This window comes from Tupaia chinensis, unplaced genomic scaffold (assembly GCF_000334495.1).
Source record: "Tupaia chinensis unplaced genomic scaffold, TupChi_1.0 Scaffold000001_1, whole genome shotgun sequence".
Taxonomy (NCBI): Eukaryota; Metazoa; Chordata; class Mammalia; order Scandentia; family Tupaiidae; genus Tupaia; species Tupaia belangeri.
The window spans coordinates 1,046,019-1,059,811 of record NW_006159427.1 but is presented as its reverse complement, the minus strand read 5'-3'; the positions used below and the strand labels follow the sequence as shown (position 1 = coordinate 1,059,811).

The following is a 13,793-nucleotide window of genomic DNA, read 5'->3' as shown; positions in this document are numbered from 1 at the left end:
CCCACACCGGCCCGCCGCGGCCCCCGCCCCGCCCCCCCCCGCCCACGGATTCCGCGCTTCCGCCGTTCCCGTGGAGTCGCCATGGCAACGATGCCGGCTTCGGGACTCCAACGCCCTCGAGCGTGCAGCTAGGCGGCAGGCGCAGTGCGGGGCGGACATGTCCCAGGCTGGGCCGGAGAGCAGGGGCGACGCGCCTGAGTCAGAGTGCCGGAGGATACTCGAGACCCTCGAGTGCAGCATTAAACAGTTCCAGTTCGACCCCAGGTGACCCGCCGCGGCCGCAGCGCCCGCCCGCTGCGCGGCCCGCGCTCCGCGGCTCCGGGGGCCCTTGCTTCTGGCCGCAGGGTGGTCGTTTTGGCTCCTTAAATGTTTTATATTACAGCTGTAGATGGAAGCAGGAACTCTGGGGCCAGACTGCCTGGGACCGCACAGGGCCAGGGAGCCCGGCAAACTGCCTAAGTTCTCCGTGCCTCGGTTTCCTCTGCGGGGAAGCGGCTGCCTGCTGCCCAGATCCTGGGGCGGCTAGCCTCGCCGATCTAAGGGACTGCCGCACATGTTGGGTACACAGCCCTGTGGCTGCTGTGACAAGATACTGTAGACTAAGCGGTTTATAAAACACGGACTTCTCACTAGCAGATTCTCTGGCAAGGGTCCCATCTTCACAGACATTATCATTTTTTAATTTTTTTTAAGCATTAAAAATAGCATATATTGAAGGTTTTGCATGTTTCATAATCTTTGCAATGTCTGTTGGTCATGTATTTTTTATGGTTTGGTATTCATTAGACTGGGCATTCACGCCTCCTACATGCTCTTCAAGGAACAGCTTAGTAATCACCCACATTCTTTCTGATCTTGTCCTGACTAAAGGCAATCTTTCCTAAAATAAACCTTTCCTGTGTCAGCATCACCCCAAATTGATAATACCATCAGGCCTTAGGGTACACTCCAGGCCACATAGTTGCTGTTTATTTTTACTTAAGGTAATGATTTCTGTTCCTGAGTACGTGTGAGGTGACGATACTCCGTTCACTAGTTTGCTTAATTCACTGAAATACCCCTGTGGTAGACAGTACAATAATAAATGCAACAAACCACACTTCTTTATTTCCACGCACCTTTGCATTATGGTTTTGATGCTCTTCTAATCAAGAGGCAGAATCTAATTCTATACTCTTTGGTACTGGTCTGGCCTTATGACTTGCTTAGACTAATAGCATGTCAGATATGTCACAGTAGAAGTACTGGAGTTTAGGCCTGAAGAGGTGTTGCAGCATACATTCTTTATTAATTTTAATTATTATTTATACATTTAGTCACTATAGATCATTTGGATTGTAAAGAGACTTTACCCAGCATGGTATACACTTCAGTCCAGCCTGGTTGAGAATACTGTACACGTCCTCATCAGTAGATAATAAACCATATCTGTGTCCCACAAATGTCTTACCTATTTTTCCCCCAAATTTCCTTTCCTATGCCCTTCCCCTCCCACACTCTTTCCACTTTGACGCTAGTGTATAACAATTTTTAATGCTTGTATGTCCTCCAGTCTTTCAGTCTCTGCCATAAAGTGCGGATAGTGAGTATACGTTAAGTGGAGACATACAATGTCTCTCTTTCATAACCTGACTTGCTTCACTCAGCAACAAATCTTCCATATTTGTACACGTTCTATCAAATTCCAAGGCCTTGTTGGTTTTTATGGCTGAATAGTATTCCATGGAGTACCTCACAGACATTATGCTGTTGCTGGGTCTTCACGTGGTGGCAGGGGTGATGGAGCATCCCCCAATTCTGCACCCTGTCTCCACCCTGCACTTCCTTTTATCTGGGGTTTTTTTTTTTTTTTTTGAGAGATATTTTTGCTATAGGGTATGAGCGCTTGCTGGAGAGATGGAGACAGAGAGACAGAAATCAGCCCTGTGGCTGGTGGGACCAAATCCACGAAACTAAGTGGTTTATAAAACACGGACTTCTCAAAGATACTGTAGACTAAGTGGTTTATAAAACACGGACTTCTCACTAGCAGATTCTCTGGCAAGGGTCCCATCTTCACAGACATTATCATTTTTTCATTTTTTTAAGCATTAAAAATAGCATATATTGAAGGTTTTGCATGTTCCCTTCAGGGGGAATGGCCACACTGCAATCTCTTCTCCTCCATTCTCCTCTCATGATGTTAGGTGTGCATGCACACTTGCCCTGCATGAGTTTCAAGCCACCAGGTCTGGGACTTGAACCACGGTCAACTATGTGTGAATCTAGCGCCTTAACCAGTACATCACCTGCTGGACCCATCCAACTTTTATAAGGGCTCTAGTCCCGTTCATTAGGGCTCACCTCCATGACTTAAAGACCGCTAAGGGCCCACATTTTCTAATACTAGCACCTGGGTTACCGTTTGAAAGTGAAGTTTGGGGGAACACACTCTTCAGTCTTATAGTTCCTTCCTTTCACAGCCATTTGCCTTGTCTGCCCTAAGTGGTTTATTTGGATAACGATAGAGCCGATGTCGCTAGGGAAAGGTATTTTTCATTCTAAAAACCTTTAATCAATTTGTAGCCAGCATTAGGTTAGCTGCTATGATAGTACAAGAATCACAGAAAGTTCACAGAGGGGATAGCAAGTGGCAAGGAGGTAAGGCAGCTGCATCCCACATGGCCGACTACCCGGTTTGAGTCCCAGACCAGCTGGCTTGAAGAACTCACAGGTCATTTATGCACTCATGCCCAAAATCCCAAGAGGAGAATGGAGGAGAAGGGATTGAGGCAGCCCTGGGGGTGCTTTCTCACTTTCCCTCTCTTTCTCTCACTGTCTCTCTCTGGTGAGTGCACATGCCCTACAGAAAATAAATAAATAAATAAATAAAAATAAAAATAAAGTTTATGGAAAATGGATGTTACAAAATTTTATTTATTTATGTGTACCAAAATAAACTTGTATTTTAATTCCATTTTTCCAGAAACTTTCTGAAGTCCCCCCATACTTACAATTCCATAAGGCAAGGTCCTCATCATGGTGCCATGTGCTGACTTAGAGGCAGCTCCAGGGTGAAAAACAAGGATCATAGCTGAACTAGCCCAGTGGTGGGACTGACCTGGTGAGACGGTGCTGCCTAGCTCCACTTCGCCAGCTTAATCATATTATGGATATGTTTGTTAGGATGGGTCACGGTGTGTACAGGACCTGATTTTGTGGTGGCTGTGGAAAGCACATCATAGAGGGGGCTCCTAGTAAACATCAGAGGCACACGAATCCGCTTCGTATTCCTTGGCCTTCTGTGGTGGGGTAACTCCCCAACAAAATGCACCAGCTGGGCTCAAAGGCCATGCTGTTGGTGCCAGGTGCTCAGTGCATGTCGATTGAACAAAGTCACCACTGATGCCCACGTTCATTTCTCTTCACCCAGAGTGCCAGGGATACTAGGGTAAGTGGGAGAGACTCGAGTCCTGACCCAAATCCTGGAATCTGAGGCCTGAGCATGACCGGGGTATGCACTGGGGAGACAGCTATGTACAAACTAGGCAAAAGCCCGGACTTGGTGAGGTTGCATCCTAGTCAGGAACCCATGGTACACTAGATAAAAAGATGATATAGTTAGGTAAATAGGAATATGTGCTAAAGAAGAAACCTAAAGCAGGGAGGGACAGAGGAGATTGTGTGGGGGCAGGGGGGACTGGAAAGGGGATGGTGATTTTAAGTCTATGGTCAAGGAAGGCTTTCCTGAGATGATGCTGGAGTGAAGGCTTGCAGACTCGAGGGGAGAACCATGTGAATCTAGCAGAGGTCACAGTGTTCTGGGCAGAGAGAACAGGAAGATAGGTTCCTGGATGTCCTGGGAACAGCAAGGAAGCCAGGATGCTGGAGCAGAGAGAGAGGGGAGGCTAGTAGACATGAGGTCAGAGAGAAGAGGACTGGCATCCAAGGGTGCAGGACCTTCAACCACTGTAAAGACTTCAGCTTTTACACTGAATGAGGTGGAAAGCCAGGAGCCTTCTAGTAAATCCTGTTTAATAGATCTATAAATAAATATATGTGTTCTGTCTCTCTGGAAAACACTAACTAATATGGATTTTCATACCAGGAGTGGTTCTAAAGAACAATATGTTTTTTTAAGTTTATTTATTTCCTCCAAGAACAAGAGAAAGAGAGAGGGAGACAGCACCCTCAATAAGTTTTTTTTTTTTTTTGGGAGAGGGTTTTTGCTATAGGGCACGTGTGCTCCCCAGAAAGACAGAGAGAGGCAGAGAGACAGAAAACGAGAAATCACCGCCCCCAAGGGGGTATGGCCACACCACAATCCCTTCTCCTCCATTTTCCTCTCGGAATCTTGGGCATACATGCACATGCGCCCTGCATGAGTTTAAGCCCCCAGGTCTGAGACTCGAACCGTGGTCAGCTACATGGGAGTCCAGAGACATAGCCATTACGCTAACTGCTGGTCCCCCTCACTATGTTTTTGTTGCTACAGTCCACCTCTAGCCTTCAGTCAGCCCTGGATCATGGACACATGATGCCTGGTGATTTAGGCAGGTCTCTGGACTTTAACTAGGAACTGTAAAATTGCCTTGGAGAGGGACTCACTTCATTGCTGTACCACCATCTGGTCCATAAGAAACAGAATTTTAAGGACATGTTCCCTTAATTGATTTGGGGGTTCTGGAATTGGCTTTCTGATCTGATTAGAGCTAAAGAAATGCTAAAGACTTTTTTTTTAATGTTTACCATAGGGCCTGTGTACTCACCAGAGAGAGACAGAGACAGTGAGAGTTAAAGTGAGAAATCACCCCCTACCCCAACCCAGGGGGATAGCCACACCTCAATTCCTTGTCCTTCATTTTCTTCTCAAGATTTTGGGCATGCACACACATGTGCTAGGAGTGATCTTCAAGTCATTAGGTCTGGGACTCAAACTGTTGTCAGCCATGTGGGAATTCAGTGCCTAAATAATCACATCACAAACTGGACCACCTAGTTTTATTTTTTTTCCGTTTTTTAAAAAAATTAGCCAGAGAGTTAGTGGACTCACCAGAGAGAGAGAAAAATAGAAAGTGAGACAGTATCCCCCATAGGGAATGGTCATTCCACAATCTCTTCTCCTCTATTTTCTCCCTTTCAGGTTTTTGGGCATGTGCACACATGTGCCAGTGTATTTTTTAAGCTATTGGGTCCAAGACTCAAACCATGCAGTTGACCATGTGGAATCCAGCTACCTTCACCACCACACCACCACTGGATAGCTCAAGACTCTATTTCTGATATTAACAGTACAGAGAGCACTGATAGTCCATGGTTTGTAGTATTATAAAGATACACAAAATATCTGCATTTGGTACTTTCAATCCACCATGTGTAAGAGACAAGGGATGTGGTAACACTTTTATCTTCAAACATTTGTGGGAAACTAGGGAATATAATGACTTTGGTTGGTTACTTCTGATATTGCTGAACAAAATAATAAAAGAAAAGAATGAGCTCGGAAATTCAAATTTCCACTCTGGCTTCACATAAATAGCCTAATAGCATCAAAGTGTGTCATGAGTACCAATCATCTCTTTTGTGGCCAAAGGGCTGAAAATCAAAACCAAGTCCTTATCATGCCATTGGCTGAATTGCAATGAACATAAAACTCTTAGTCTTGTAATATGTTTGCAGTTGAAAGTGAGGTACAGGGGCCAGCAGATGGCATAATGGTTATGTCACTGGACTCCCACATGGCCGACCACGGTTCAAGTTCCTGACCTGGTGGCTTGAAACTCGCGCCCGATCTGTGTGCCTGCATACCCAAAACCCCAAGAGAATGAAGGCGAAGGGATTGTGGTGTGACCATTCCCAGCTGGGGATTTCTCACTTTCTGACTCTCTGTCTCTGTCTGTTCTCTGTCTCTGTGTCTCTCTGGTACGCACATGCACCCATAGCAAAAATCTCTCTTAAAAAAAAAAATGAGATACAAAGTGTGGCCTGTGATGAGGTATCCTCATCAACTTGACTGGAATTACTTGAATTTTAGAATTTATACAAACAGAAATCTGGGGAACATGTATGGAAATGGATATTAAGGGTGTGGAATAGTGCTGGAAAGAACAAAGTTAGATAAGGCTGAATTTATTGATGTGGCCCATTAAGAACCAATTCTGCCTTTAATGTTGCTGCTCAAAATTAGAAAAGGTACTGTTTGACCGAAATATGGATCAAAAGGTGGCCCACTATGAGTTTGAGATACCCAATATCTCAAAGGAATTCAAAGCCTTAGGGAGATTGAAATGCTAGAATGGATTTGTCACTTAAAATTGACTGACTTATATTATGAGAGTCCAGAAAACATATCTTTCACAAATACCTTGCAAAACAGGTTTGTGAGGGGAGCCCCAGCATCCATGAACAGTTCTGTGGTTGCTCTTTTCTGGAAGTTGAACCTTACAGTAGGAACTTTAAGTTGCTCAAAATGCAATGGGAATAATTGGATCGTGGAGTGGCAGGGGCCAAGTGGTGGCACTAACAGCAATGGCACGGTGGGCGTAGTTAACCATAGTAGACAGCAGAGGCAGAGCAACAGGGAAGATAGCCTGACCGATGGCACTGGCTAGTTAATTACAGTGTTCTCAGAAGTGTAATGATAGGAAGCCTAATCAATTCTTACTTTATATAAGAAAAAAACTTCCAGGTCAAGTGAACAAAAGTCTAACTCAAATCATAAACACCAAGAGGGGCGGCAGATGGCGTGGAAGTTAAGGCTCTGGATCCCCATGGCTAGCTTCACAGTTTGAGTCTGGACCTGGCAGCTTGAGGATCACACTGGGCACATGTGCATGCAAGCCCAAAATCCTGAGAAGAGAGCAGAGGAGGACTGTAGCATGACCATCTCCCTTGGGGGGTGATTTCTCACTTCCCATCTCTCTGCCTCTAACTGGCAAGCACATGCACTGTACAGCAAAAAGAAAAAAAGAAAAAACAACAACAAAAATACATATATGTGTGTGTGTATACATATAAACCAAGAATCATGACCCATAATCAGTTCCTAGACTTGAATCAGCTGGGTCCACTCTAGGAAGGATCCCAGTACACTAATAAAAATGTATCTGTTGGGGCCGGCAAGTGGTGTGGTGGTTAAAGGCACTGGACTCCCACATGGCCGACCACGGTTTAAGTCTCAGACCTGGTGGCTTGCTTTCTCACTTCCTCCCTGTCTCTCTCTGACCAAACTGAAAAATAATAACGATAATAATAAATAAAGTTAAATAAAATAATTCTTTTTAAAAAAAGTATCTGTTAATCTTTCTCCCATCCTTCCCCAAAGGGATTCATGGCTTTTTAGTAGGGCAACTGTGCACTGGGGAAAAGGAAAAAATCAGACCTTTCAGGGACCACTGGACACTAGCTCTGAACTGACATTGATTCCAGGAGAACTGAAACATCACCACGGCCCTCCAGTCAGAGTAGGGGCATATGGAGGTCAGGTGACAAATCAAGCTTAATTCACATCTGGCTCACAATGAGTCCAGAGGGTCCCCAAGCCCTTCCAGTGGTCAGTTCTCCAGTTGCCAAATGCATAGTTGGAATAGACATACTTAGCAGCTCGCAGAGGCCCCAACTTGTGGAGTGAGGACTATTAGAATGAGTGGGCGCTATTAAGGACGGCCTCTACCTAAGAAAATAGTAAATCAAAAATGATACCACATCTCTGAGGGACTGCAGAGATTAGTCCCACCATCAGAGACGTGAAAGATGCAAGTTGTGATTCCCACCACATCCCTGTCCAGCTCCATTAGGCCTGAGCTGAAGACAGATGAATTCTGGAGAATGACAGTGGCTTATCATAAGCTTAACCAAGTGGTGACTCCAGTGGTAGCTGTTATAGACTATGGTGGTGAAGATGTGGTGTCATTGTCTTAGCAAGTTATCTCCTGATATCTGGTATGCAGCTATTGATCTGGCAAATGCCTTTTTCTCCATACCTGTCTATATGTCCTCAAGAAGCAGTTTTTGTGTTTTTCCCAATTAGCAAATCCTATCTTGGGAGTATATCAATCACCCAGCCCTAGCCCTAGGTCACAATTTAACTTGCAGGAATCTTAATCATGTTTCCCCTTCCCAAGACCTCACTGGTCCATTGCTGATTAGACTTAGTGACCAAAACATAGCAACTAATATGGACTTATCGGTAAGACATTATTTGCAGAGGATTGGAAACAAATCTGACTAACATCCAGGAGCCTTTCACCTCAGTGAAATTTCTAGGGGTCTAATTGTATGGGGCACGTTGAGATATCCTTTTGAAGGTAAAGGATCAGTTATTGTGTCTAAAGTTGTTGCATCAGGCCTCTTCTACAACCAAGGGGCAAAATGCCCAGTGGGCCTATTGGATTTTGAAGGCAACTATTAATTATTCAGATGTGTTGCTCTGGCTCTGGCCCATCTACCAAGTGACCAGAAAAGCTGCTAGTTTTGAGTGGGGCCCAGAACAGAAGGCACTGCAACAGTTCCAGGCTTCTGTGCAAGCTGTCCACCACTTGAGCCGTGATCTAGCAGATCCAATGGTACTTGAGGCATCAGTAGCAGATGGGGATGCAGTTTGGAGCCTCTGGGAGGTCCCTGTTGTTGAATCACAGTGGAATCCTTTAGGATTTTGGAGCTTGACCCTGCTACCATCTCCTTTAGAGAGACAGCTCTCTTTTGGAGAGACAGCTGTTGGCCTGCAACTGTGCCTTAGTAGAAACTGACCATTGACTCCCAAGTTACCATGCCACCTGAGCTGCCTATAATGAATTGAGTGTTATCTAATCAACCAAATCATGAAGTTGGGTATGCATAGTACCACTCATCTCCAAATAGAAGTGGGGTATACACACACACACACATATATATAATACACACATACACACACACACACACACATACACACACACAAAGGTTAGGTCCAAACAGGTCCTGAAGGCACAAATAAGTTACAGGGAAAAGTGGCTCAAATACCCCTGATTCCTACTCCTGCTACACTGCCTTCTTTTTGTCAGCCTTTACCAATGGCCCCATGGATAATACCTATTATTGCTGACAGTGGAAGAGCAGAGTAGGGCCTGGTGTACAGATGGTTTGCATAAAATCTAGGCATCCCCTGAAAGTGGACAGCCATAGCATTGCAGCCCTTCTGTGACATCCCTAAAGGACTGTGGTGAAGGAAAATCTTTCAATAGGTGCACTTAGGGCAATGCACCTAGTTGTGCACTTTGCTTAGAAGGAGCAGTGGCTAGATCTGTGATTGCATAGCAGCTCATGAGTAGCTAGTGGTTTGGTGGGATAGTCAAGCACTTAGAAGGAACATGATTTGAAAATTGATAACAAAGACATTTGAGGGAGGCCAGCTGATGGTACGGTGGTTAAGGAAGCTGGATCCCACTTAGCCAACTGCACAGTTCAAGTCTTAGATCAGCAGCTTGAAAAAATATGCCAGGTGCATGTGTGTTCATGCCCCAAATCCTGAGAGGATAACAGAGGAGAATGGATTGCAGCATGGGGCGGGATGATTTTTCTCTCTCTCTTTCTCTCTCTCTCTTCCTTTCTCTCTCCCTCTCCCTCCCCCACTTCTGTCTCTCTGCAGTAAGCACATGTGCTGTGTAAAAAATTTAAAAAACATCTATTTGGGAAAGAGGTATGTGGATAGACCTCTCTGACTGGGAGAAGATGTGATGATACATGTATCCCATTAAATGGTCATCAAAGGATAACCTCAGCAGAGGAGAGCTTTAATAATCAAGTGGAAAAGATGATCTGTTCTGTGGAAACCAGCCTGTTAGCTTGTTTCCACAGCCACCTCTGTCATCTCCCAGTGGTCTCATGAACAAAGCTAATTTTAACAGGGGTGGACCTTAGGTATGGGCTCAGCAATGTGAACTTCCATTCACCAAGGCTGACGTGGCTATGGCTACTTCTGAGTGCCCAACCTGCCAGTTGTAGAGACCAACAATAAGACACCAGTATGCACCATTCCCCAGCTACCTGATAACAGGTTGATTTCACTGGACCACTTCCATCATAGAAGGGGTGGTGATTACCCTTATTGAAATAGACCCTTGCTCTAAGTATGGGTTTGTACTGCATGTAGTTCTTCTGTCTAAACTACCATTGATAGAATTATAGAATGTCTTATCCACCATCATGTTATTCACAGAGAATAGCTTTTGACTAAGGAACTCACTTTGCAGCCAAAAGAGTTCAACAATGAATTCATATTCATGAAATTCACTGGTCTTATTACGTTCTCCATCATCTCAAAGCCACTGGATTAGAGAATGGCAGAATGGCCTTTTGAAGATGCAGTCACAGCAGCAGCTAGGTGACAATACTTTGCAGAACCGAGGCAAGTTTCTCCATGAGCTTGTGTATGTTCTGAATCGGCATCAAATGTATGTATTCTTTCTCCCAGAGCTAGGATTCATAGGTCCAGGAACCAAGGGATGGAAATGTGAGTGGCACTGCTCACCATTACCCACCACCATCCACTAGCAAACTTTTTCCTTCTTGTTGCAGCAACTTTATGCTCTGCTAGCCTGGAGGTCTTATTATTTTGTTTTGTTTTGTTTGTTTTCTATAGGGTGGTGCATTCACCAGGACAGAAAGAGAAAATAAAGAGAGAGAAATCACCATCTGGGGAGATGGCTATGCAACAATCCCTTCTCCTCCATTCTCTTGGGATTTCTGGACATGCATGCACACTCGCCCAGCATGTTTTTCAAGCCAATGAGTCCAGGACTCTAACCACGCATTTGGCTATGTGGGATCCATCTGCCTTAACCTACATGCCACCTGCTGGTCCAGCCTAGAGGTCTTTGTTCCAGAATGAGGAATGCATTGAATTGGAAGTTCAAATGGCCACCCCACTGCTTTGAATTTCTCATACCCCTAAGTCAAAAAAGTAAAATGGGAATTAAAGTGTGACTAAGGTGACTGATCTGGGTCCCTAAGGGGAAGCTGGACAAAAGGGGTAAGGGAGAGTATGTCTAAAAAAACATATCTCTTAGGGCATCTCTTAGTATTACCTACCCTGTTCTGTGATTAAGGTCAGTGGGGAATTACAACCCAAGTCAGGCAGGACTATGAATAACCTGAACCCTTTAGGCATGAAGGTTTGGATCACCTTGCCAGGCAAAGGACCACAACCAGCTGAGGTGCTTTCAGAAGCAGAGGGAATACAGAATGGGTAAAAGAAGGTAGATATAAATTCCAGCTAAGACCAAGTGACCAGTTACTAGAAATGAGAACTATAATTGTCATAAGGATTTCTTCCTCTTTTGTTAAGAACATATATATACACATACATATTAAGGAAGTATCTTTGTTTTCACTCCTCTTTTATTCCTTTATCATGAAACTTGCCATATGTTGACTTTATTTCACTACCAAATCATTTAAATTAAATTTTACATTATAGTATTTAAGTTACAAAATATCAGAAAAGTAAACATCACCCAGGGACTTTACCTCCTCTTCTGGAGAACAGATTTTTGGTGTATGCAGCATAATCGTATCATGTAAGATACGATTTTGCCTTGCTATTGTCTTTGTAGATTAGTTATGGTTTAAGGAGTATCTGGGTTCCGAGCTAGCAAGGAATAAGATGACCTCTTCTGTGGATACTAGCCTGTTAACTGTGAAGTGTCAACTTGACTGGATTAAGGAATACCTAGATAAAGCATTACTTCTGAGTGTGTCTGTGAATGTTTCCAGAAAGACTGGCATGTGAGTGAGTTGACTGAGAGGGGAAGACCTACCCTCAGTGTGAATGGGCATGAGCTAATCTAATACTTTCCTCCTGGCCTTGGGCATCAGGACCTTAGGCCCTCTGACCTTGGGCTTCCAAGACTGAGACCAGTGGCCTCTGTAGGTTCTCAGGCCTTTAGCCTTGGAATGAGAATTGCATCATCAGCCTTCTTGGTTTCCTTGGTTCTTTGGCTTTAGACTTGGATGAATACTGGCTTCTAGGTCTCCAGGTTGCAGATGGCCACCATAATCACGTGAGCCAATTCCAATTCCTCTAATATATTCCCTCTCATAACTGTATCTATAGCTATGATTATCTGTAGATAAATATAGATGAAGATATACCATCGCTTCTGTCTCTCTGTAGAACCCTGAATAATACAGGAAGAATATCATAAGTTTGTTTTGGACATGGTATTTTGACAGCGACTATTCATTTATGCTGCTTCACTTAGTTGGTTATATGAGCCTGAAGTTCAGAAGAGAGGCCTGTGTTGGCTATATCAGTTTGTCAGTGATTTGCCTGGAGGTGGTGTCTTAAGCTGTGAGCTGTGACTCTTGGTAAAATCAGTCAGCAAGGAAGTGATCATAGAGGAGAGGTCTGTGAGCCATAGGCACATCAAAGTTGGTTATTCTTTACAGAGGAAAAAAAAGAAACAGTATTTTCCTTATTTAACACTGAGCAATCTAGCACAGTGGGAATTTAGCACATCTAATGCCAACTTCATTGACTAATACATTAATGAGCATTTGTTAGGATGGACTATTCTAGGATTCAGTGAGAAATGTCATTGCCTTCTATGAATACATATTCATGGTCTGGTTTCTATAATAAATTAACATGTTAATTTTATATCTCATTTATTAAAAAAACATAATTGTTATCTCCCCAAGACTGTGTTTTATGCATAACCGCCAGCCTATTATTCAGAAATAGAAGTGCTGAGTCTCTTAATAAGGACTGCGGTAGGAACCACTTAGCTAATTTGTTTCCATGTGGGTTTCCATTCTAGGCAGCCCAGCTTGTCATCTAAAATTAGACACGTTTGGGATGTGAAGGGAAGCTAGAGAATGAACTTTCATATTTCATTTAGATTCTGAATGAGCCAGATCTTTCCAAACTGGTCATACAAATAAAACTAGGGGGGCCTGAGAATCACAGGCCCGTGCTCACCAGGGATTCGGAGGAGGAGTCTGCCACTTCAGCCTTCTGATTTTAGATAATTACTTCCGTTCTTTGAACTTCAGTTTCTACTTTTTCAAAATGAGGAAGTTAATATCTCAAAAGATTGTTACAAGAATTACTGAAGGGGGAAAATGTGTATGGTAGTTAATGCATATATCCTCACAAAGCACAGGTGGGGGTCAGCCGGTAACGTGGTGGTTAAGGCGCCCAGATTCCACATAGCTGACTGTCCAGACCCAGCAGCTTGAGAAATACACCAGGCACGTGTGCGTGCATGCCCAGATTCCCAAGAGGAGAAGGGATTCCAGCATGGCCATCTTCCCGGGGAGTGATTTCTTACTTTCTCTCTCTCTCTCGTTCTAGCAAGCACACATGCCCTATAGCAAAACTAAAAAGAAAAAAAGAAAAGCATATGGGACGAATAAAGCACTCTGTTAACGGGCACTAATATTATTTTTAGACATGAAGGAGATATCTATTCTATTGTTGGACCTGATTTTAAAATACTGTATTTCATTATTGTAATACTATGGCATCAGAAGGAATAACTAAAAATATTATTCTACGTTTCTAAATCATATCCTGAAAAAATATATATAAATATCTATAATAAAAAAGTATCTAGGGGAACAGCAGTTAGTGTAATGACTATGTCGCTGGACTCCCACGTAGTCGACCACGGTTTGCGTCCCCGACCCGGTGGCTTAAAATTCATGCTGGGCGTGTGTGCGTGCGTGCCCAAGATCCTGAGAGGAGAATGGAGGAGAAGGGATTGCGGCGTGACCATCCCCCCGGGGGAGTGATCTCTCGCTTTCTGTCTCTATGTCTCTCTCTGTCTGTCTGGCGA

General features: G+C 44.0%; 1 protein-coding gene across 1 annotated transcript in view; it reads left to right on the top strand.

The window, feature by feature from the left end:
- The first annotated feature begins 75 nt into the window (after window positions 1-75).
- The window catches only part of CUNH10orf67 (chromosome unknown C10orf67 homolog), a 195,783-nt gene continuing 182,065 nt past the window's right edge, over window positions 76-13,793 (top strand). Inside the window, exon 1 of the mRNA XM_027771097.1 lies at window positions 76-264. Within this exon, the coding sequence (XP_027626898.1) occupies window positions 158-264 (107 nt within the window). The 5' untranslated portion in view covers window positions 76-157. The remainder of the gene's footprint in view (window positions 265-13,793) is intronic.